At 38.3% G+C, this 25,590-nt stretch overlaps 1 protein-coding gene across 1 annotated transcript in view; it reads right to left on the reverse strand.

The window, feature by feature from the left end:
- Positions 1-3,906: 3,906 nt before the first annotated feature.
- The window catches only part of ryr1a (ryanodine receptor 1a (skeletal)), a gene marked incomplete at its 3' end in the record, with an annotated part of 53,425 nt that continues 31,741 nt past the window's right edge, over positions 3,907-25,590 (reverse strand). The window contains exons 73-105 of the mRNA XM_010797268.1: positions 23,920-24,090; positions 23,695-23,754; positions 23,459-23,593; positions 22,801-22,913; positions 22,593-22,689; positions 22,401-22,510; positions 22,247-22,298; positions 21,767-21,859; positions 18,216-18,315; positions 18,055-18,134; positions 17,906-17,982; positions 17,722-17,795; positions 15,032-15,112; positions 14,823-14,911; positions 14,455-14,583; positions 14,275-14,379; positions 12,771-12,776; positions 10,790-10,871; positions 9,371-10,692; positions 8,810-8,880; positions 8,358-8,517; positions 8,159-8,245; positions 7,823-8,092; positions 7,585-7,715; positions 7,433-7,475; positions 7,215-7,348; positions 5,272-5,332; positions 5,009-5,155; positions 4,796-4,930; positions 4,550-4,706; positions 4,323-4,387; positions 4,037-4,137; positions 3,907-3,962 (exon numbers count right to left, since the gene is read on the reverse strand). Of these exons, the coding sequence (XP_010795570.1) occupies positions 3,907-3,962; positions 4,037-4,137; positions 4,323-4,387; positions 4,550-4,706; positions 4,796-4,930; positions 5,009-5,155; positions 5,272-5,332; positions 7,215-7,348; positions 7,433-7,475; positions 7,585-7,715; positions 7,823-8,092; positions 8,159-8,245; positions 8,358-8,517; positions 8,810-8,880; positions 9,371-10,692; positions 10,790-10,871; positions 12,771-12,776; positions 14,275-14,379; positions 14,455-14,583; positions 14,823-14,911; positions 15,032-15,112; positions 17,722-17,795; positions 17,906-17,982; positions 18,055-18,134; positions 18,216-18,315; positions 21,767-21,859; positions 22,247-22,298; positions 22,401-22,510; positions 22,593-22,689; positions 22,801-22,913; positions 23,459-23,593; positions 23,695-23,754; positions 23,920-24,090 (4,594 nt within the window). The remainder of the gene's footprint in view (positions 3,963-4,036; positions 4,138-4,322; positions 4,388-4,549; positions 4,707-4,795; positions 4,931-5,008; positions 5,156-5,271; positions 5,333-7,214; positions 7,349-7,432; positions 7,476-7,584; positions 7,716-7,822; positions 8,093-8,158; positions 8,246-8,357; positions 8,518-8,809; positions 8,881-9,370; positions 10,693-10,789; positions 10,872-12,770; positions 12,777-14,274; positions 14,380-14,454; positions 14,584-14,822; positions 14,912-15,031; positions 15,113-17,721; positions 17,796-17,905; positions 17,983-18,054; positions 18,135-18,215; positions 18,316-21,766; positions 21,860-22,246; positions 22,299-22,400; positions 22,511-22,592; positions 22,690-22,800; positions 22,914-23,458; positions 23,594-23,694; positions 23,755-23,919; positions 24,091-25,590) is intronic.

Below are 25,590 nucleotides of genomic sequence, written 5' to 3' on the forward strand. Positions count from 1 at the left end.
TTGACAGTGAGGTTAATACTGCCGGTTTTATTATGAAGACCTCGAGACCGGAAATACTGTTTTCACCACGTGAGGGTTGACGCTAACTTTACATGGCCGCTACCTTCAATAGAAATGAATAGGGGGAAAGACGTAGTATATCAACCCACCCAGCTAGCGGGAACGTTCTCACAATTTTGGCTAACATTACCTATTGGTTATAATAAGATTTTAAAGAAACGTTTTAATCTGATGTTCAAAGAACCTTTTTAGGATGTTTATTTTTTCAAATAATGTTCCTATAAGGTTTAAGGTTAACTAAGACATAACATTTTAACTGCAACATTCAGAGGATGTTTTGAGGATGTTATTGAGGCCTGAGATGACAGAATGTCTTTTTATAAAACGTCCCTTTAATGTGGTATGTTAACAAAGGTGGAACGTTTTAAGTGCAACATTCTAAGGACGTGTTTTGGACATTGTTAGGTAACACATTAAAGATGTTCTTTATAAAACGTTCCCTCAATGTTATATAATAACAAATTAAGAACATTTTCAAAGCAACATTCTGAAAAAATTGTCAGGATGTTATTGAGGCCTGAGATGACATAAAAGGGTTTTATAAAATGTTCCTTTAATGTCACATGATAACAAATGAAGAACATTCTCCAAGCAACATTCTGCAAATGTTTTCAGGATGTTATTGAGGCCTGAGATGACAGAAAGGGTTTTCTAAAATGTTCCTTTAATGTGATAAGTCAGCAAAGGTGGAACGTTTTGACTGCAACATTCTAAGGATGTTTTTTGGACGTTGTTAGGTAACACATTAAAGATGTTCTTTATAAAACGTTCCCTCAATGTTACATGATAACAAATGAAGAACATTTTCAAAGCAACATTCTGAAAAAATTTTCAGGATGTTATTGAGGCCTGAGATGACAGAAAGGGTTTTATAAAATGTTCCTTTAATTTAATAAGTCAGCAAAGGTGGAATGTTTTACCTCCAACATTCTAAGGATGTGTTTTGGACGTTGTTGGGGTAACACATTAAAAATGTTCTTTTATAGAACTTTCCCTCAATGTTACATGATAACAAATGAAGAACATTCTCCAAGCAACATTCTGAAAATGTTTTCAGGAGGTTTATTCTTTTTTATAAATGTTCATGTGACAACATCCATACATTCATCTTGCTGCTACTTAGACATTATGTATCTGTTTATCTAATATATCATATTCGTTTAACTTCCGTATAGACTGGCACTATTTCACTATTTCACTTATTTCACTATTTCACTTTTTTAAACTATTTATTTTTGTATTTACTATTTACTTGCACTATGTTTTTCTGTTTATCTGTATTATTGTGTTGCATTGTTGGAGGAGCCTGTGACCTAAAATGTTCATTGTCATACTACACTGTATTGTTCGTATGGCAAAAACGAAAACCTTGAACCTTGAACGTGATGCGAAATATTAACACTACAACAAATAGGGCCCACTGTGCACTAACCCTACCTCTGCACAAAACAACTGATGTTCTCAAACACATTCAGAAGGCAAGGGATTCCCCAAATTGACTCTTGACAAGGCACACCTGTTACTTGAAAACCATTCCAGGTGACGACCTCATGAAGCTGATGAGAGAAGCCAAGAGTGTGCAAAGCTGTCATCAAGGCAAAAGGGGGCTACTCTGAAGAATCTAAAATAAAAATCATATTCTGGATTTTTTTACACTTTTTTTGTTAACTAGATAATTCCTATGTGTTCTTTCATAGTTTTGATGTCTTCAGTATTAATCTACAACGTAGAACAACTTTTCAATAAACACAAACCATTGAATGAGAAGGTGTGTCCAAACCTTTGACTGGTAGTGTGTATATATACATATAAACTTTAGTGAAATTAAGATGGAAAATGTCGGATTTTTGGTCAGTTTTAATGGGTTTAAGGGCGAAGGGTAGTTGCTGTCATTGGTTCCACTGATGTGTCAATCTCATACACCATATCATAGAGAGAGAGCGCAATTATGTCCCGCCCACACCAGAGGAGAATTCATTTCTACCACATGGACAGGACTACAAAGCAACTTGTGCTACATAAAGGTAAGATAATGATGTAACTCAAATTATTTACAGTAAATTAAACATTCAGAAATGAGGCAAATTGACATTTACCACATCTCATTATTTTAATTCTGCCATTATTTTAAGCACATTTTCTTTGTGAATGCCATACAAACAAAAGATAACGTTTAAAGAGCAACTTGCAGGTTAGAGACCCCAGTGAATAAATGTGTAGGAAAATGATGTAAACACTAGATTTTCAAAAAAATAGACATAAATATACACTACAGTGACATCTGGCGTCGTTTTTGTAGGACATTTTTACTTCCATATTAAAGACCACCCGCGTGTGACGTCACATGAACGTATTAATAAACATGGATCACAAATCACAATGCTAGTTTTGACACAGAAGAGGTTGAAAATGTATATTTGTATGCATATGACGGACCACAACCTTATAATTATGAGCCTGCTAGGCGGCCAATAGACCATGATAATATAGTNTTGATACTGATCCATAACAGAAACTAATGCGCAAGTATCAGCCGTATCTCGCGTTACCTAATGCAACTCCACACTACGGTGCTGTGTACCGGAGGGGAGACGCGAGATACGGCTGATACTTGACGATCTGGCGGAGAAAGGTTGTGGAGCCTCCGTTGATATGCCGTTGTAAATGGCTTGATGGAAAGCAGGTGTGTGGTCGGGGAGGGTGCACAGCTGATTGCAGCAGGTGAGTGGAGGTTGAGCCGGGAGCCAGGAGTGACAGCCACCACGCACACAAACAACACAGACAGGGGGAAACAAACAAACACAAAGGAGACGGCTGGAGCAGTACAGCCACCACAGCGTTACCTAACTCCACACTAGGGGTGCCGTGTACCGGAGGGGAGAGAGAGCAGCGAAGGGGGGAGAGAGAGAGCAGCGAAGGGGGGGAGAGAGATGTAATACGGTTTCTTGATAAAGCTGTGGACACGGAGTATGTGCTGCAGCCGTAACTCGCGTTACAATGCACCCAGGAACGAAATCTAGCTCCGGTCCTTTTCCTGTTAGGGAAACTGTGGACTCGATGTCCTGACAGGCTGGAGTTTGTGCAACCTGCAAGAACTCCAGCTCACCATGATTACTAATGGTGAAATGCAATGTAAAATGACCGAAAAAATACCAGCTCACTAAATCACAACCGCTCAAACCGACTACAAACTACTACCACGGATTGGGCAGAGAACGAGTCTGAGAAAGTTGCTCCCCCATGTGACGTAATATGACGCGTTTGACGTATGACGTTACAAAAAAGCAGTTTTTAGAAGCAGAGCTCAAAACGGCTCCTTTTCCTCTGAATTCCTGCCTTTATGTCTTGTAAAACATATCAAATCCTGCATTAACATTTTTAAGTGTAATTTTCAGGCAAGGTTAAGCATAAATCTATTAAAAAAAAAACCCTGCAAGTTGCTCTTTAAGTAACATTTTGAAATCAGGACTTTAACTGAAATCAGGAATATTTTAAGACCGTAGTATTCATACTTTTACCTCTAAGTACAGGATCTAAGTCCTTCCTCCAACACTGTTAGTTCTTAATAGTTATTTGATAATTAAATGTATTTGTCTTTGTCTATATAAAATGTAGCCTTGTGCTACAGGCTGATATTTGTAGATGATGAACATGATATACCCTAGCAGTATCCTGTATATGATGCTACTTTTAGGCAACAATGGTGTGTGCACAACAGTAAAGGGACCAATAATTGAGGGAAGTCTTCTCCAGTCTCCAATACCCGCTGCCCCTGGTTATGAGTCAGTTTTAATCTGACTAATACATCAAAACACCAACAAAAAAAGGCAATAAAACTATTCAGACTAACCTGACCAGTGTGCTCCGTCTCATCTTTGTTGATAAGGTACATTAAGAAGAACCTGCAAAGAACCCACATGTTAATATTTTCCTCATTGACACATCATGTCACTGAACGCAGAGGAGGTACACTCACATGTAGTTGGCCAGGTTGTGTTCATCCAAAGTGTGGGTCTCAAAGCCATGCGGTGTTGTATCAAAGTAGTCGCTTCCAATGCCACATATGAAACACTTTGTCTGCACAAAAATCCGTCATGAGGGTTAGAGCCACTTGGTGAATACATAGTATACAAGGGTCGAATGAATCAGAATCACAATACCTTTATTAGTCCCACAGAGGGGACATTTACGTTGTTACAGCAGAAAAAGAGCCTAAGACAGCTTAATGTTGATTGAATGAACAATGAATGAAAGGGTCATACCTCCATGTCTTCCTTGACCTGCTCTTGTTGGTCTCTGAGTTCTCCGAAGGCATCAATGATCAAACCTAAAGTAATCATACGGGGAGTCAAGATATGTCAGGTTCCCAACATAACTTTGAATCCACTTCCTATATCCAGTTACAATCAAGTCTGAAAAGGCCCTTTACATTGTCCTCTTTCCTTGCTTTCCTCTTAACCAATCACATGACATTTAAGAGTGTCTTTACCCTGAATAATGGCCAGTAGAATGACAATGACGAAGAAGAAGAAAGTGATATCAAAGACCACGCGATAAAGCTCGTATTCATCTCCAGCAGGATCTTCTATCTCGTCTCCGATGCCTCCGCCAGCACGCACACCCACGTACATGTGGAACAGGTAACACTGCAAAGTTGAGTAAATACACATGGCTTAAGAAGTGGAGTTGTCACAAATGTACCAAAGTGCATTTGTTTGCATCATAAGCGGCTTACGGTCATCATATCATCGCATTTCATATCTGGTTCGCCTTCATCTTCGCTCTTATTGTAGAACTTGCGGAAGAAATTGAAGGCGATCACAGTGTAAAGGTACACCACCACGGCCAGCAAGCCCACTGTCATCATGAGCTAGTGCAGACAAGAAGGGAACAGAGTAAGTACAATAATACTGAATATGAGTCATTTCAAGCTTTGGTCTGCACTTGCCTGTTTGCCGTTGTGTGTGACGGAGGACAGGATGGTGCGCAGAGTCTTCACGCCCATTGCAATATCCAGCAAGTGGCAGGCGTAGAAGAAGTTGTTGTAATGCCCAAGCAGAGACATGATGGTGTACCAACAGAGATACAGGAAGGTCTGTAAAGAGATAACAGGGAAGGTTTTTTCAGTTGTCAAAGGTCAGCTCGCATTTCAATTGTAAGTATACCACCACAGTATATCGTGCAATATACTTGGAGTAAAGATTTACTTACACCGTCTGTGAAAATAACGCCAAATTTCCAGATCTGGTACTTGAAGTCAACGGTGGTCGTCCTACAGAGATACATGATTGGTTGCTTTTTATTTTAAATGATTTGTTTGAAATGTAAGAAAAAAAGTCAAGTTAGTTAAAGGGACCCTAAAAACATAATAGTGCCCCTTTAAAAACGTTCACACAACTGGTGCTGAATAACCCAAGTTTCATTAATCCAGTTGTATGTTTACTTCTTCCGGAACACACACACACACGCACACACACACACAATTTCACAATAACCTTTGAATTAAAACACATCATCGGTAGTTGTATGTTTACTTCTTCCGGAACACACACACACACACACACACGCACACACACACACAATTTCACAATAACCTTTGAATTAAAACACATCATCGGTCTCTGGCCTGTGCAGGCGTGCTGCTTGTTTGTGCAACATGAAGGCGTGTTTGTTATTAGACAAGGAAACTTTGAGAAAAATGCACGTTAACTGAAGTTGAAGACAGCGCTCCCACGCTTTCACCCAAGGTCATTTTTGGATCTTCTCTTAACCTTCGCCTGCCAGCTGCACCTACCAATTATATTCTACACAGATATCTCTTTGTTAGGCTTCACTTTTTTTCATAATGGGCCTCTCCTGCATTTTATTTTCCCAGAAAACAATCAGGAGAGGACCTGTCACACGGAGAGATACCGCGACTTTACAACCAAAACTGCCCCTAGTAGACCCTCCTACACACACCACAACACAGACTATAACACCCCTTGCTGCTAAATACAAACCAACTTTGTGCAATATGTGCAATATGTGCAATATATATATATGCGGTTAATAACTGTGTAATTTATACCTGGCTGCTAAACCCTTGTTACTGTTACAAGGTATGTAACATCTTTAATAACTGTAATATATACCGGGCTGCTAAATCCTAAGAACTGCTACAGGATTTGATTTGTAGATTTGATTTGTTTTTGATCTGTATTTTTTTAAATGATGTAATTTTTTTTTTAGCATATTGTTTTTAATATTATAACTTAGTACTTTTTTAACGCATGTAAGATATGCAACACTAAGCTGTCTGTGGCTCTTTCCTGCTGTAACGCTGCAAATTCCCCCTCTGTGGGACTAATAAAGGTATTCTGATTCTGATTGTTATTTTCTCTGAGCACCCTTTGGGAAGTTCCTTCACTAACGGGACGTCTTCCTTCAAGATTCATAGCACATTTCCTGCTGATCGTTCTACCTTCATTTGTATACTTACTTTCTGATCACCTTCTTTTTTGATTAACAGGAACACACATAGATAAAGCAAGATTGATATTCAAATGTCTAGTTTATGCCTTAAAGGGGCCCTATTGTGCTTTTGAGGGTTTTTTCTTTGTCATATGTTTTTCTGCATGTAAAGGGTCTCAAAGGCTAAAAATGTATTTCTGTTGTAAATGTTTGAACTATACAAAACAATATAGTCGAATATATTCTGGGTAAGACTAAATGAGGAAATGAAAAAGCAGGTAATTATGCAGCCTATGGTTTGAGAAAAAGCAGGAGTGGTGCGGGTGACACTAGCATGTATTGACATATGACTCGTTGAGAAGAAGAAAGTAAACAGCATGCTAAATAAATAAAGGAAAGGAAAATCTTGAAGTAAGGGCCAGCAGGCATTATATTGGGAGGAATTATAAATAGTAGTTACATTATTTTGATGTTGTAAGTAAGTTGTTCTGAAACTCGGTGTATTGTACTCCGTTTGATCTACAGTAAACTTAAACCTAAAGTCGATTTAGTTTTAAGTCAAACCTGTGGAATATTTGGGAAGTATATCGAAAGGCTTCTGGTCAAGTTGAAGATGAATTCAAACAACACGTTCCTTGATGTGATGAATATGGCAGACAAAGTGTTATAAAAAGAGGTCCTGAATTATTGAAACTATTTACCATGCAAACACAGAGCTGTCGGGTTCCTCCTGTTTCTTCTCATGTTGTTGACTCACATCCAGGGAGGCTAAATCGACACCCAAGAGCTCAGCTATTCTTTCTCTGCCATAAATGTCTCCGTACTTATCCAGAACCTGGACACAGACATTAGATTGCACATCATGTAACAGTTGTTCAACACAGCCATTTAAAAACCACGGAAATCAAACACAACTCACCTTTCTTTTGACAAATTTATCCCAGTAGTTGTTTGGGAAAGAGCTGTGAAAAAAGGGACATTCATTTTTGTTGTTATTTTAAAAAGATGAATTGTGTGTGTACTAAATCTTGACAGTTTTTAGAGACAAATTATTTATATTGATCTACATACGGTGTGTTCAAGACCAGTCTGTCCCATTGGCCCTTAATGTCATCGTCCTCAGGCTGCTCGGTGATGAAGAGGCCGTCAAACTCCAGTTTTCTAGCAAGTTCTTTCTCCCTTTTAAATATCACCAGTGGAATCTGGCAAAACAATCACAGAATGCACGTTTTTGGAGTCAAAATTGTGCTCAAAAGTCACATTTTACACACCGAATTAACTGTTTTTGTTTACTGTGCGCCAATCATACCTTGAGGCAATTGTAGCCAATGATACAGATGAATGAGATGACTGTGTGCAGGGCAGCAATAAAGGTCAAAGTAGGCTGCATATAGCCAGTACTCTCCTCTAAATAGAAATATATTGGTACATCTTCCTCATCCTCTTCTCCCTCATTCATTCCCGATCCCTCAGCCTCTTCCCCTGAACCTTCAAAGAACCCAGAGCCCTCGAAGAACCCGCTTCCCTCCGACGCTCCAGATCCCTCCATCTCCTCACCGTCACGCGGGCTGTCAGACACCTGAAGAGAGTATTATTTAGTAATCAAGTCCAACATAATCATTTAAAGACAATATTATCTTTTTACCTTGTAGAACAGCAGAATGAAGTTCAGGGCGAATGCGAGGAACAGAGCCAAAAACCGCAGGTTGTAGAAGTTTCTGGAGAGGTAGTTCTACAAGAGAGAGATAATCAAATTATTTCAGCTGATTAGTGAGAAGGTAATTTCAGAGATTTTGAAATTATGCCAGCAAATAATTCTGGGAAAATACTAGCAAATGTGTCACCATAAATTTAATTCTTTGGTTTTCAAGCTCAGTCCAGATTTGAAAGCCTCCTTCCCTCTTCGGCCTCTTTTCTTTTTTCTTGGCAGATTTCTTTGGTGCTTCTGGCCGTGCTTCCTCCTTACTATGGGATTCTCTCTCTGCTTTCTCTGCTGCTTCAGCACTGACAACCAAAACACAGTGGAGTTAGTTTTATTTCTGGTTTTCGTCAACATACAAATCAAGGCTGTCACTGTGGCAGATGTGCGACTCTGAATTTGCCATGAGTCTCAACGACCCCCACAAAGAAGCCCCTATTTTCCTTAATTTAACAAGTGTAATGAAAATAAACTTTACATGCCAAATACATTTTATATCCTCGCAAAAAGTCTAGCCTGTTATCTCGAACTATTGAAGTGAGATTATATCTTAAGAGCAAACTAAAGTAAATGATAAAAACAACTCAAAACTCTTACTCAGCCTTTTCGGGTTCTGCTACAGGAACCGGTTCAGGGGGTTTCTGGCTGGCTTCAGCCTCTTGTGGTGCCTGTAAAAAACAAAACATTACATAGCCACTAACAATTTAGCCTTTCTATTTCACATAGAGTTATCTTTTAAACTTGACTTGATCCTTTTTTTGTGAACATCCATAACATTAATCTGGCTGCAACTTACACATTATTTATCTAATATTTTTTATTCCAATCACTTGTATATAGACTCTTATTGCACTATTTTTTATTTGTTTGTATTACTTGCACTACTTTTTCTGTTTTTTTCATTGTTATTGTGTTGAACTGTTGGTGGAGCCTGTGACTTAAGATTTTCATCGACATAACTACACTGTAGCTATGTACGTATGACAAATAAAAGCCTTGAACCTTGTGTCTTAATCTATACAGTCTATGGTCTTAATGTTAGGAAGATGTGTGTCAATAAAAAGAGTAGAATACACTTGAAGCTGGATTGATGACTACCCAGTGAATGAGTTAATATTTACATATTTGTATTCAACTTAGTTGTCTTCTAAATCTTACCACTTTTCTCTTTGTTATGGGAGTTCCTTCAGGGGTTGGAGGTTCAACAGGTGATTCTACCCCCATGTCTCCAAGTCCACCTGGAGCATCCATACCTGGTATCCTCCCACCCTCTTTGTCCTGGGTATCCTCCTCTTCCTCCTCTCCACTCCCCGCGTCCCCAGTGTCCGTAACCCCCCCAGTGTCTTGTTCCTCCCCTGTCCTCAGCTCCCCTGGTCCGTCTCCATGCACATCGTCCTGCGTGGGATCTGGCATGCTCGCCAGAATCTCCGTCACAGTGATATTTTTAGCTCCCTCGACTAAGCCACCTCCAAACAGTGTTTGCCAGATGATCATAAAGAAGCCTTTGCACACACTGTAAATGAAGTGTAGTATACTCATGAGGATGGTCCAGAAAAAGGTGGACAGAGCAACCACAATCTCCTTGAAGGACATCTTTCTCACTCTGCGATATTGTCTGCGAAGGTTACGGAAGGTGAAGATGCTGAAGAAGCTTAGCATGCTGTTTATAAAATCTGCAAAGGCAGAGCTCGACTCAGGCTGCCCTTCATCGCCGTTACTCTCCTCATCCCCGCCTCCATTTTCTCCCCCTCCTGGTCCTCCCTCAACTGGGACTTCATCCATTTCGTCATCTTCTTCCCCCTTTCCCTCCTCTTCCTGCTCTGAAATCTGTGAAGCTATATTCATCTCAAAGATGGTGTCCTCGCAGAAGTTGACAAACATTTCCATCTTCTCTGATTCGCCGCCCTCATTGACGACGTTAAAGATGAACTGTTGCTTGGACTCTCGGACCTGGGGCATCTCCCACTGTTTGCGGTTGACTTCAGTAATTTCAAAGTATATGCGCTCAATCTTTCTGCTGGCGCCCATTATTTCAATGCGGCCCAAGAAGGGGCGGAAGTAGTTCAGCACACTTTCCGCTTGTTCTAGGAAGTTCTGCAGCCTGACGTCATGGGGGACGTGCTCAGACAGGTTTGTGAGGAGCACCGCGATGTTGAATCCGATGTCCTTGGCAGGCTCCTGAAAGCGATTAGCAAACTCCTCATAGTGGATCATGTCATTTTCATCTGCTTCGGAGCAGGACAAAAGAAACTGGATCTCAGAAGAAGAGTACTGTTTCTGACTGTCCATGGCCTTGTGGAAGTCCTTCTTGGAAATCAGCCCTCGAGGGTCTGTGACATAATCCTTGAAAGCATCCGAAGCCACTATGTCTTTCAGTTTGAGGAACATGTCAAAGAACTTCAGGATCATCTCCACGTTGCTTGAGGACTCTACCAACATGTCTACCATCTGGCGGGCAATTGTACCATTCACCACGTTTCCTGAATAACACAGAGTGATAGTTCAAATATTGATTTGCAAAGGAAAAGACAAGGAGAGATAAAAACTGCTAAACATGAGTAAAAAAAACTATTTTACCCTCCAACAGTGAAAGCAACATAACCACCATGTCTTTCTGGAGGTCAAGAAGCTCCTTCAGCAGACCAATCTGGCTTGAGTCCTGTGACCATAAAGAAATGCAAAAGGTCTTACAGTAGTGACAGCAAACATTATATAATTTCAATGTACATGGACTTATAGAAATGTAATAGTCATTGGTGGGGAGAAAACATTCAAAAGGTTCAGCAGCAGTCACACAGAATGTTTTGATCATATACTGTAGTAACTCAAATTCATGTGATGTTGTGAGATGTACATTCATGGTACTGTGTTTTGCTTAAAGTCACATTCACAACAAATAAGGTGCTGTAAAAAGTAGTTCATCCACTAAACCCTCACGCTGGGATAAAAAGTGTCAATGAATGTGCTTTAGGAAAACTTAAATGTCAGAAGGAAATATTCACGACGGTAGATTTATTAGCTAAATCTTTTGTGACACAGACAGAACATCATGGCATGTAAGAACCTTTCAGGAAAGTACGGTGGCCACCAGGTGCAAACGCGCTACAATGGCCCAAAACAATTCCAATATATGAGCAACGCACTGCAGCTGAAGAAACGATGCAAATATAAGAACACAAATGTGCGAAATCACATGCTAATGAAGCGGGGACACTATAAAGTGAAACAAACAGCTGGGACCGGAGCCCTTGTTGACTGTTTTTGTATATTTCTATGTCATCTCTGGAAGTGCAGCACGTTTTCTCCTAATGGAAGTTTTCAAGGCCGTTGTCGTGCATTTGCACCTGCTGGCTACCGTAGATAAGGTTACATCTGCAAAAATGTTGTCTAAAAATGTCTGCAGGTTTGTTTTGTAAATAAACATTATACCACCTGTTAATTCATTGTTTCTTTATCCAGAGAAATGCAAACTCATTGGATACAGTCTCAGATATAATGTCCAATAGTATTCTCAACCTAAATATGCCATGGATTGCTATGAACCAAAACACACTTTCAGTTTAAATCCATGACATCCATTTATATATACATATATATAAATATATATATATATATGTTTAAATATGTATATGCAGTATAATATACTGTATATACTAATGTTATGTTATGGTTAAAATAGTGTCAAACCAAAGCCACAAGAAGCCACAAATCAACACAAGGCAAATAAAAAGCATATCGCTTCAGGTTAATCATTAGTAAAAGGAAACGGCAGCAGTACAGTAAACTGTGTTAAATGTGTGCACACAAAGTGGATTTCACATCAAAATGTATATTTCAACACCAAATAATCCCATATTAAAGTGTATACTCCAACAGTGGAGGTTAAAAGTCAGTCCCTCTCACAGGAAGTTTGTAATCACCTGCTTTTTTCTAAAGATATTTGATTCAGCAAAAGTAATGTGTGTTGTTACTTACAATAATGATGGTTTTAAACTTCTCTCTGCTGTACATATAATGAATGCTTAACAAGGCAAAACAATGTGTAGTAAGGAAAATATTACTGGGCGGAGAATTTATATTTAGTATGCTCTCCTTGTTGCCTAATGTGGTACAGTATGGATGAGTAGGTGTTCAATATTTTATTTAACTATCTATACGTAGTACCTACAGGGCTCCATGAACACCTTGCTGAACATTATCCCTTACAACCTCCGAAATGTCCAAATTGACCAATAAGAATTGTGTATTAAATTAAGCCGTGCAATAAAATGCTAATAACATTAAAACAAAACAATCAAGAATACATAAGTGTAACTAAAAAACACATTAAATTAAATTAAATCAACAACAAATAAGTACAGTTAAATACAAAAACATTGTTGCATTGATGACATTGATCAATGTCATAATAAAATGCAAAAGTAAAAAATGGTCTGGATTTGATATTTAAAAGCAGGTGGGTACAAAACAACCTCATAAGGGAAACCAACATTGAAAAGATTATAGACTAGTAAACACAATATCACATCAATAATAGATAAATAAAATAGATACATACTTTACCCTGCATTGACCATGTGGAAGACAGTTTAAATAATAGATAAATATTCAGTTGTTAGACAATTAAAACATTTCAAATGCTGTTGTGCACGACACATTTTCTTTAGTTTGACAATTAAACAACATTTGGACACTAAAACATGCATTTATATCATCATACACATTTATATTTTACAACCTGTATTATGATTATTGAACTTTTTTAAACATTTAAAATGTTGCATATTTACTTGTTTATCATAGTATTTAAATATGATGACTGCAAGGTAGAACAGCTGATACTATCAGGTCAAGGAGGACATCGCATGGGAAAGTAATTTTGTGTGAGTCGTGTGTTAGGAGAATGCTGATCTGAAAACTGATGAACAACGGCTTGAATGTACGATTAAAGGGTTATACATGCAGGATATTGTGCTAATATTAAAGGCCTTAACCTCATTCGATGACGGCACTGTCTGAAGTGGAAAAGCCCTGGGATTTCCCTTCAAGTATTTGGACCTTTTATTTGTAGAAATTGAGTAACATTATATAATATGAAATCGGTTTGATTCCTCACTTTTGGTCATGTTGGTTTGTCTAATATTTTAAAGATTAAGTGCATTGTATAATGTAAAAGTAAAAGAGTGGTCTGGAAAAAAATATATAATGTCTAATATATTCAATGCATACTGTATATTTCTCTTCTTTTTTCACTACAGACATTTTGACTTGTCATGGACGGAAAAGCACATTCAAAATGACCATGGACTATACAAGGGTCCCGGTAAGCCATGACAGTTTGACCGAGAGCCAGCATGCAAACACCAGGACCCTGAAACCAAAGCAGCCATCCGTCATTTTAAGATGTACACTTGTGTTGTTCCTGCTGTGACAGATCAAAATGTATTTTGTTAAAAAAAAGTCATCCATTAAAATTAATTTCAATATATATAGGGATACAAAAAAAAAAAAAATCCTTTGAAACCAGCCTATACAGGCACAACAAAATGGTTGAAATACTTCAAGAAATCTAAAGTGGCTTTGCTCTCTCATTGTAATTTTGTATGCAGTGTATTCAGGAACCTATTGAACGAAGGTTTACAAACATTTTACTATACAGTAGGTCCTGTAACCACTTAGTGTTTTTCAAGCATATATAACGAGTCATATGGTTTAAACTGCTATATGCATATGCCTCCAGAGAGACATTGCTGAAGTAATGATGGAGTATTTTAGTAAACTTCACTAGCATGATGCACAATAAGTTGACCCTGTCTTTTAAGACTCATGATAACATCACAGAGCTAGATTTAAAAATGGGCCTCACTGCAACACTTGGAGCTAGTCCTAAGGAGTATAAATCTTTTTCAGTGATTCCTGTCATTTTTACAGAAAACTAAGTGTCATGAGATTAAAGTTGTATTCTGTCAATTTTGATCAAATCCATGTAAATTGGGGCCGGGGAAGGAAGTTTAGCAACTAATTCTCACTTGTAAAGTATAATATATTGAATATATGTGTACCTGTGCCAGCTTCATCATCATGTGGGCAAAGACATGAAGGAACCCGACAATAGCGTCCCACAGCCTGCTGTGGGCGAGCGACTGCTGGTTGCCGGTGCACGGGCCCTGGACAGAGAAACCATGTGTTAGCAGAACATGCATAAAGCAGAGAGCAAATGTCAGATTTCTTTCAGATTTTACCTGAATATATTCAGTCAGGCTGTTGAAAATCTGTTTCGCCACCATAATAGCTTTGGAGAAATTCTTTTTGCCGGGCTCATCAATGATGTCCTTGCCAGAGTAATACCAGTAGAAATCACTGATAGACTCCTGGATTAGAACAAAATTAGAGGTAAATCGTTTATCATACAAATACTTTTAAACATTATTCCTTATAGGGACAAAGGTCTATCAATTTGTTGTATCTATTTAAATATTTACTAAGTACTTACAGTGTCTAGATCAGCCACACATTAATCAACACATACTAGTTTTAGTGACAACCTTTAAAACTTCGGATTTTACTCTTTACTTATTGCACTAACTTGAAGCTAAATGAAAAGTTGCACCTGGAGTCGGAGGAGGTAATCTACGGTACAGATGATGATGTTGATGGTGGTTGTGCTTCCTGTCTGTGTTCGCAGGTAGTTCTGGAAATCTGCAGCAAAGGACACATCATTTTGAAAGGCAGTAAGGCTTGACAATGTTGGCTGTAATGAAATGTTCAACTTGGTTTGAGTTTCATATTCCTCTCATTTGAAACATGACTCATCCTCACCGTTGTTGTGGCCCTCACAAAGCAACTGCAGGAACCGGAAAAGGTCGCAGGTGAACTCATCGTCCGACATCACTTTCTCATCTAAAAGAAAATGAAAAGAAGAAATGGTTAAATGACATCCTAAGATCACATTGAGATAAGACAACATACAAGGGTAACAGGTCTTACTGTTGGTTACTTAAACAGTTTGCCTGAGTAAAAACAGTGTCAGGGTTAGTAAACTGAAGTGATTACTCAACTTACCATCAACTCTCAATGGAGTTTAGTATAGGACACAGCAGTGACCACCTAATACCAAATTGTAATCCCCACCCCCAATAAATCAAAGAATGAGTTGTAATGAGATGTTGTAATAATAACATACAGGAGACATCAGCATCACATGCATACTGTAGAAACAAAGTGTAGTCAAAATAATTAAGACAAAAACGAATGACACACACAATGCATTTAAAGGGATATTAAAGATTGGATGTCTTTATGTGATGTTGTATAAAGTTCTTTGAGTTTAGTGAAGGTTTATTTGAAGGCAGTGTGGTGGTTTTGAAAGAAGTATACATGGATATGACACCTTCAGTTCTCCGTCAGAAGGATTGTCTCAAGGTAAGATGAAAGTGAAAAATGTCTAAATATAGCATACACTTAGGTTGACATTTATTTATAGTAGATCATACAATCTCACGTCAAAACATCTAAACTATCCCTTGAACAACATGTATAAACATACAGACATTAATATTGGTTGCTGTACAGACAGACAGACAGTTAGTTTGTTCATAAAACATTGCAGTGGTCAGGGGTAAACTGGTCTAGTTTACTTGTAGGCAGCAAAATCAACCTGTATATTTATTGTTATACTGCACGTAAATTTTTTTTTAATTGGGTTGATAATGACAAATCTAATCTAAATCAGTATCATCGCTTATATAAAATCACTGTACCATTTATAAATATATCGTGAAAAAGGGCTGCATACTGAACATATCATGGCCTTGAAGGTGAGCGGTATGACCAATAGGACACAGCTGTTTTTATTGGAGTTGAAAAGCCTCATCTTTTGTCAATAGCTTCCAATTTTGTATTTTTTTTTAGCATTTCTTCCCAAAATATTCCATATAATGTGATCATATGAGAGTTCCAACATTCTGTGTAACTCAAAAAATATCCAACCTAAAAGGTAGCGCCCAACCCTTATTGGCCTGTTGCCTTTTTTAAATCCCAGTCCACCACTAATGAACACACACGCACACACACACACACACACACAGACACACAACCATGCAACACACACAGACACACAACCATGCAACACACACCAGCTTAGCTCCAATACAGCAGGGTTAATTGTCAGAGAGGTTAGGGCATTGTCCATCAAAATGTTGAATGGAATCCAGCCCATTATGTCCAGGAATGGGACTGCTGAACCTCAGTCAGTTTATACAGTGTGAGTCTGAGAGTTCAGATAATGACTATTAGTCTTTTTCTATTAGTGGATAAAACCAGATTCAATTATTTGCCTTTCAAAATGGACAAAAAATGTGAGTAAGGGGCATGAGCTTTGAAAAGGAAAGATGGACAGACACATCCAATCCTCACTTGTTGGACTCTCAGCGTTAGAAAAAGGGAGCAGGAGGGACAGAGGAGGGAGAGAAAGCGAAAGAAGAGATGGACAGAAATGATGATTTACCCCGATTTGGGTTCATGTCTGAGGGCCATGAAAGGAGGGACAAGGGAGAGGTGGCAGTGATCGAGGGGAAGGGAGAGAGGATCAGTGTGTTGACAGTAGAGGACTAAGAGATGAGGAGGGGGAGATTAACAATGTTCCATGGCATGTTCATTCAGGGGGAGATTTCAAAACCTCCAGAATTAAAAGCACAAAAGGTCGGAAAAACAATCAACAAGTTATACAACTAGACATAGAACAAGTTCAATCCTTAAATCTCTCTAACCGTTATTTAAGTGTTAATATTTCATGTTAGAGGAAGATGAATTAATACTTTCTCAGAATGTTGATTTATTAATTCATGTCTTGTGTTGATTAATGTATTCTTTTGTTAATGAGGCACATAACGATAACATCACTTGCTTTTGGTTCTTGTTTTCTCTTCAGAAATTGTTCAGCAAAGTGTTTGCAAATTACCGTTTAATGTATAAATGAATTAATAACAATAGAGTCAATTCTGCGTATATGAAACAGGGTTTGCCTTCCGTATTTGAAAAGTTGTGATAAATATAATAATGGTATAATTTAGTTCTTAGATATTTTTAGGTTGTAAAATAGTTTTTATAGACTTTTCAGATCTACTTTGATTGTGTTTACCCTGTTGATGTGGACAGTGTACACATTTGAGTTGTAATTTATACAAAATGTTCCAATTTATTACATGATGGTATTACAGCTAGAGTAGGTAAAGTATTTTAGAAACATTTTATTTGTTCAAATTGATTTTACAACCCAACAGCAATCAATAAAGCATAAGCTCTTACAATAAAAAGCAAAACATCTGGTATCTGTGGCTCTCACAGGACTGAAAAGCCTCTTTATATTATAAGTCATAATAGTTTAGAGCAGCCCAAATGATAAAAAATGAAGCTGACTCGGGCTAGCTTTTTACCCACTGTACATTCAAACAGTATCTGTGGTGTAATGTCTGCTGGATCTAAGTGATGGATGAGTGTTAAAAACGTACTAGAGCCCTCCTCTGAGACCATGCCCAGCCCCTCTGCTTTGTTCTGCCTCTCAAAGGCGTTGAGATCCAGGACGCTGCAAAATTCATAAACATAAAATTAGATCTGCACTCCCAACTCTTCGAATTAATGCACATAACTCTTCCTTGTTGAAAATGGTGTCATTTAAAAAATAAATAAACTGACCTGCATGTCTGCATCAATGCCTGGATACTCAAAAAGAATCCAACATCCTTCTTGTCCCTCAAGTACTCCAGCATTTTCTGAAAAAGAAAAAGATTATTAAAGAACAATTCTAATTTAAAGAAAGACTTAACTGTTTTCATAATACATACCCGTTGAACCTCACAGTTTCCACCATTAAGGATGGAGTTGCCTAACTTAAGGGTGGTAGTCACCATAGGGCCGGTCTCACCTACATGTACAAAACGTAAACTTAGCATAAACGTATTCACAGTGCAGGAAACTTCCAGACAAACAGTGTAAACAAGCCTACCTTTGCAAGCACTGATCATTTGCAGAACCATTTCTGCAGCGCCACGATTGTGAAGTCGTGACTGCTGGTACAGAAGCCTTTGTTTCTCCATTTCCTTTTCCTGTGGTGGATGCAAACACTATGAGCATTTGGTACGGTTTCACTTCACACAGAGAATTTGAATGGATAGAATGGACTCTTCAAGGTCAGATAGTTGATTAAATATGTAATAGTAGTTATAAATACACTAGGTTTGGGTTGCACCAGCTTTTCTTAAACCCATGTCCAGGTTTGGACAGGAAGTCCGTCCTAAGTTCCAAGTACTAGAATCAAACTGGGGATTTAGTCAATGGGGTTGCACCCCTTTTTACTCCACCTAACACTTATACGTATTAGTCTAATTCCGAACATACTAAGAGCTGGTGCGAGAGGCTCAAGGTGTTTAAATATTTATTTAAAAAAGTGTCCATTCTATCAATTCATATTCCCGATTTCAATTCACATTCATTCTCCTCTCTCTCAAGTCCCTAACTTTTCATCTAAATCTTTGTTTTATCAACTTACCGTCTTTGCACTTCAGATACCAGCTATACATAAAGTGATTTTAAAAGAAAAGGCATCTATGAATTCGTAAGTTCTGTCGATTAACTATTAATAAATAAATGTACATCTCATGCTTTTATTTTTGGTTTATCAAAAATATTTGGACAATTATTGCAGTTTCTTTTCTCTTCTATGTGCAACACTATTGTCTTTTTATATTTTTGTTTTACTGTCAGTAATGTTTTACTGTAAAAAAATCTGTCTCTTGCATACATTCTATCACCTCACTTTATTAGTCATGGAGTTGTTACTCTACTTCTTCACGTTTGCTAGCTAGAGCAAGCGTTAGACTACAGGAAACAACCTGATTGGCTTAGCATTTCAGCCATATAGTTTACCAAAGTGTATTAACTTCACTTTGAGCAAGAGCTGTAATCCCTCTGTATCAGAGATATTTCTTTGGCATTTCATAGCAGAGTCTTTCTTAAGGAAATTGTTTAAAATATTAAAATATTAACTTGTTCCTCTGTTTTTTTATTTGAAGTTTGTTTCCTTTGAATTTCCACTTGTTTTTCTTGTTTGAACTGCCTTTGTCTTTTCCCCCAGATAGGCCCCGCTCTAAAGTGTTTTACTCGATCCTCATCAGTCAGCAGTCACCTGTCCTTCAATTTCATCCCCCCTTTCATTGTGTTTCTGTACTCTCATTGTCTTTTGTCAGTTCGTGCTATTTGCTACCTGTAATACTGTTTGGTCTACCATTTCACCAGAGATAAGACAAGGCGAGCACAGAAAATGATGTTGTGTCTCAATTTGGATTTTTCTCTTAGTACCCTGCCAGGCCTACACTGGGAAAACACTTTTTGTGAAATGTGACCTTGTCGTGCTGTCTCAAATCGCACATGGCCGAAGTCCTTCCTCCGACCATGAGTCACGATTGCAGCTGTTAGTTAGCTTCATTCGTAGTAGCAAATCATTACAGACCGCTTAATGTATCAAAAGATTGAATGGTGGCTTCTTTCAGCGCCAGTATTAAGGCGTGTTTATTAAAACAGTGCTGTGTTCACCGGACCAACTGCAACAACGCTGGTCCCATCTGGATACACATAGCACACTGTATTTTGACATACTAGTACATTTAAAACAGCAAATGGTGGTACAGTGGAACGCAAATTGAAACGCAGCATTAATGAAGGAATAAGGGTGATAACGAGAGACGGATGACAGCAGGGCAGAGAAGAATCAAGTGGAATTCATTGGGGCGGGGCAAACCATCACACAGATGTGGAAAAGAAAAAGGCAGGAACTAAAACAAGAAATGATACGTGAGGAGAAGGACTTTCAAAATAAAACAGGAAACAAACTACAAAAATAAACCCCAAAGACGATGACAGCCCTGGCTCTGAATGGCCTTCAATCTTTACATCTGCTTATGCATTCCTCTTTATTTATTGCATTGAGCCGACTGTGTATGAAAGGCCATTTTGAAAAAAGAAAATGGCAATCAAACAAATATCTCTGAATTCAGAGGACAAATGAATATTCCTCTTTTCAGCAACATCACAATCAACTTGTAACATCCCACATTATGAACCTAAACCACCCCCCTCCCAAGTCCACCCCCCACCCAACCACCCACGTATGCCTGTCCGTGCTCTACCCACTATGTGTAATGCAGTTGGACCTCGAAATATAATACCTATTGAGTATCTGATGACATCTGGTGATAAACTATGCACTGTATGATGTATGTGACTTTTAAGACTATGAGTGTGAATATTTACCTTTCAACGTTGCGTGTTCTACACTGGCTTTCACTGTAGTCTGTCAGTATGCTATGTGAGTGGGGGAAGGGAACATTGATCAGTAGCATTCAGTTAGTGAAGACAAGTGTTATGAAGGTGAAAGGGGTTACATGGAGCAATGGGGAAAGAGACAGATAGAAAGACAAAGACAAGACAGCTATATAAACTGGGAGGAATGACATCACTAGTCAGTGAGTTTGCGTTAGATAACATTCAAAATCACTCTCAGTAAAGATTTGAATTTGAAAGGCTTCTAAAAACATCTAATATCATCTCAAGCCTTTTTAGTTTTAGCATGTCTAACTCCCCAGTTTGATATCAGCCCTCACACTCAAGGGTTTTTTAAATATACAAATATTTTTTTAGTGTTTTAAAGAAACAATATGCGTTGACAAAGCATGAAAATAGCTTATGGTCAAACAAACAGAAATCTGTTTTAATATTTCAGCTGCATTAGAGAGGGAAGTCAGCACTGGGTGTCTCAGAAGGTGTCTGCGACTCCTAAACTTGTCACAAGGAATGTAGCAGCTGGCGTTTCCTTCAAAGTTAAAAAGCCCTGCCAGTACACTGAAATTCTTTGAGCTGTAAAGTAAAAAACTCGAGGAAGGGACAGTGGGTTAGGCCATGGGGGAACAGAAACATTTGAGCTTCTTTTTCTTACACATTGCTTCATTTTTCATAACGTTTTCCAAAGTGGTTTACACGTCTATCAAGTTGATAGCTGATTTCGAAGTGAATTATTATTAGAGTGATGATTATTAGTGTGATTATCATTAGTTAATAGTTAACTTTGTTGATGTTAAAACATTAATTTAATTGAATCTTATTAGACCCAATCCAGATTTGAGGCAAACAGGACCAATGGGTCTTCTGAAACTTTTAACCTTAAATGTACACATGTCTAGTGAGTGTTATAATTGTACGGTTTTGTCCCGAAAGTATGATTTAAAGAGATTAGGGTACAAATGGTATTTGATGCAGTAATAAAAAATCTGGATTGGAGCTTCAAGTTTCGAGCTGAATAAAATCACAATGAATGAAGCAGAACTTACTAACAGAAGAGACGACGAGCAGACAGAACAGACAACATAAATAAAAGAGAGAGACAGAGAGAGAGAGAGAGAGATGTGCTTGTGGAGTAATGTTCTGATGATGAGGTCACTCAATGCGTTGAGAGCTACCGCTCCTCTGTGTTCCTGGTCCCTTGCCCCCCTCGCCGCCCATTACCAGTTCTGTTTGTCGCACCTCAAATGGCAGCTCATCCTCCGCATTTTCCACCACTTCCTCTCCTCCTTCTTCTTCCTCACCAATATGGCAACTCTACATAGATGGAGACAAGAAAAACGATCTTAGAGCATAGTCAAATGGAGCTGCAACCAACAATGACTTTCATTATTGATTAATCTGTCAATTATTATTTAGAATTCAGTCCATAAAATATCAGAAATAGAAAAAAAATGTCATTCTAGTTTCTCAAAGATCAAGGGAAGTATTTGTAAATGAAGTTAATGTCTTGTTTTGTTAGAGAACAAAGAAAAAGGAAATCTCTTGAGAGGCTGAAAACAGCATTTTTTTGCTATTTGTTCATGAATAATTACTCTTATGGTTAATCGATTATCAAAATAGTCTGACTTTGATTCACTCTTGAACAGCTAAGTGATAAGTCAACTAGTTTTAGTTCTATGGTCAAAACCCTTTGTCACTCACCTTCGCCATAATATCTGCATATGCCATATACAGATGATCTGTATCAAGTTTACTGAAGTGAAGACAAGAGAAGAGAGTTGGTCAACAACCTACCACCCTGTGTTTAAACCACATCCCAGCATTTCAGTTAAGTAAAAGCCATGATCTATCCAACCTCTTTTCTGTAAGAGCAGTACGACTGAAATGCAGAATAAGCTGGTGGAGGGGATCTGGCTTCGTTTCTCTTTCTTCCTCTTCATCTCCTTCTTCTTGCTCCATCGCTTTCTGGGATGCACAAGGAGAGCAAGTAATGTCAGAGAAAAAAAAAACACTATTCAAGATCAAACAGATGTTAGATAACACTCACAGATAAGTCATCTATCATCCTGTCTTCAAACGAGTAACCCTCCGAGTGAAGCCAGTTGCGTTTGTATCCCTCCAGGAACATGTTTGAAGCTCTGTGCCTGCAATGCAAAGAAACAAAAAACCATAAACAACTTGTATTTGCACTTTTAAACATCTGAAACACTTATTTTTTCAACACCCCACTTGTGACCTTGATATGCTTCACTAACCTGGGAATGTTGTATAGAGGTGTCATCCTAAAGCAAGCGACCACCGCCCTGCGCCTCTGCTTAGACAACAGTTTGTGCCACACCATCTTCTTGGATTTAAACGGGTGCTCCGTCTGTCATAGAGGAGGGAGTCATTGGCAGAGTGGCCAAACAATTCCTATGGTTACTTTTAATGTACTGCAGGAAAAGTATTAGGTCATTTTTTGACTGATTTCCCCCTCAACACCAATTACTACAGTTTTCCATCCATCCATCCAATTACTACAGTTTTCATATTTCATCATTTAAGATATGATTCCAGTGAAAAGTTATCATAATCAGAAATACTTAAATCAAATAAACTAAAAAGAATGAAATAATAATAATAATACATGGGATTTTTATAGCACTTTTCCTAATGCTCAAAAACGCTTTTTACGTAAAATCTGAACAGAAACAGTACAAAGAAAACAAAAAACATAAACAATAGAAATAAATACGAAGTCAAGTGCCATCATATTGACAACAACCCTTTGCCATGTCTGACACTCCTAAGGGATGAGTTGAACAGCCTGCCATTCATTTATTGAAAAACAACAAGTAGAATATGGGGAATGCTCCTATCTAGAGAGACTGTATGCATCTTAAGTAAAGACCGGTATGGTTGAGAATAACTCACCACTTCAAGGTGATAGAGGACAGCAGAAACCTCCTGCACTCTTTTGACAACTTTCATCGGAGCGTCAGCATCTTCAGCCTTCCCTGCCATCACCTTGTAGAGAGCCATCTGCCAGCGCATCGACGGGTTGTCCACCTTTCCCAAACAAAGGGATACAGAGCTTCCTGATATGTATTCTGCTTATGTATCACAAATGAGATTCCAACACTAAAGAGCTTACAGCACAGGAGCTATACCTTGCCCTGAAGATGAAGGTTGTTCTGCAGGAACTCTCTAACTTCTTCATCAGTGTCTCTCTGAAAAGTAAAACGTTTATCAACCATTGTCCTCCTAAAAAATGGTTTGGGAGGTAAAACTGTTAAAAAGTGGAATGGTTACTTTGCTAAGGCTACAACAGGGGTTAAAAGTCAGACAACAGAAGCTTACACTAATCAAGTTCATTTAAAGTAATATCAAACTACCAAGGAGTATCGGATCTTGGCCAAGTTGATAAGCTCCTGATCGGCGGGAGAGCACATGTTGAGGCCTATGGGGAGCATCTTTTTCAAGGCAGCCACAATAAGTGAAGTCTGCACTGAGTAACGGTCTCCACGTCTCTTCTTCTTGGTACGCTCCGTATCTGAGCCTCCACCCTGAGAAAAGGGACGATAACCAGAAAGCATTCACAGCATCTGATAAAATGCCAGAGGTATGAAACGACAGTTACCACTGCTTTGAATCGAAATACATTACACCATTGATTCAATGCCAGGCAGTCATTAAATGGATATAAGCCCTCTCCAGTTTAACCTAGAAACGACTGGAACACCACAAGAGAAAATATGCAGCTGATTCCATGTACAGTATATTACTGTACATCACATACAGTATGATGTATGACAATGACATTATTTTAAATCTATGACAAAGCTAGGTGATTGTTTTAACACAATGAACATCCTCCTACCTTTTAGTAATGACTATACAGTTCTGCAAGCTTCAATAGGAAAGTATGCAAACAGTAGATCTCCCCGCGTAGAAATACCCAGCTAAATTCACTTGGCTTTTAAAACATGTTACTGTCAATAGAAAAACGTTGTATTTGTAATTCCCCAAATATTTAAGTAGTTGTTTCTCTGAGCTCAGACTGGTAAGTAGAGGGTTTTGTGAAAATGTGTGGGCAACGTGGGAAAATAGCTGGCTTTGGGAAAGGGAATGGGTCTTATAAGAAACAAAATCAGTGAAATTACATTGAAACAACATGCAACAGAAAACAAGTGACACTCCATTCAGCATTCCATGAACATGATAAATATCTAAAACAAACTCCTGGGTTTTTCTTTAGTTGTGAAATTAAATGTTGTAACAACAGCAGCCCTTCTTCAAAGATTAAAATATTAGATGAAGTTACAGCACACAATTAGACAATTCTTGAAATTAGAGTTAGACCTATTAGTGTTCAGGCTGTTAATAACACACACGCTGTGCTCCTGAGCTCCTACTCTGTTTCTGTGACAGTTCAGTCCTTCTGTTATCTGCTCTTTCTGGAGTCCTCCGAGATGTGCAAATGAATGTGAGAGCATACAATGTATAAATGCATTTCCGTGAACAAGTCACATGGTATTTCTATTCGAGCCATAGAATTGTACGGGTCAAAACTCAGGTTTTAGGAATTAATTTCCCCCAATTCTCAATATCTCTAACAAAAAGGCAATATTTTAAATACACTATGAACCGTGTTTATATCTGACCAGTTCAAATGTATTATTACTTGGTATTTCTCATCAGCAACCACACAGAAAAGTGTAGATTGTAAAGTTACAGGAGAAATTAAGAGAAATTAAGAAGTAGCAACTGTATTAATGAGATATTGATACTCATATTGCTGCTAGAAAGAACTAAAAGCAGCTAATTATCCACAAAATCCCATGTTGGCTATTATGGTGTTGTTTATAGCGACTCGAGTATGTATTCCCTTAGCTAGCCGTGTATGAATAATGGCTAGAATGTAGTCCTTTGATGAATTGAAATCAAAATTCAGACTCATACATTAAGGTGAAAAGTGTACAGAAGAGCCCGGTTACAGGCTTTCTATCGGCAATATCTTAATTGGGGGTGTTTGTTGGGTTCTCGTTGTAAGACATGTCTTATCA

This window comes from Notothenia coriiceps, unplaced genomic scaffold (assembly GCF_000735185.1).
Source record: "Notothenia coriiceps isolate Sejong01 unplaced genomic scaffold, NC01 NC01_scaffold00037650, whole genome shotgun sequence".
NCBI lineage: Eukaryota > Metazoa > Chordata > Actinopteri > Perciformes > Nototheniidae > Notothenia > Notothenia coriiceps.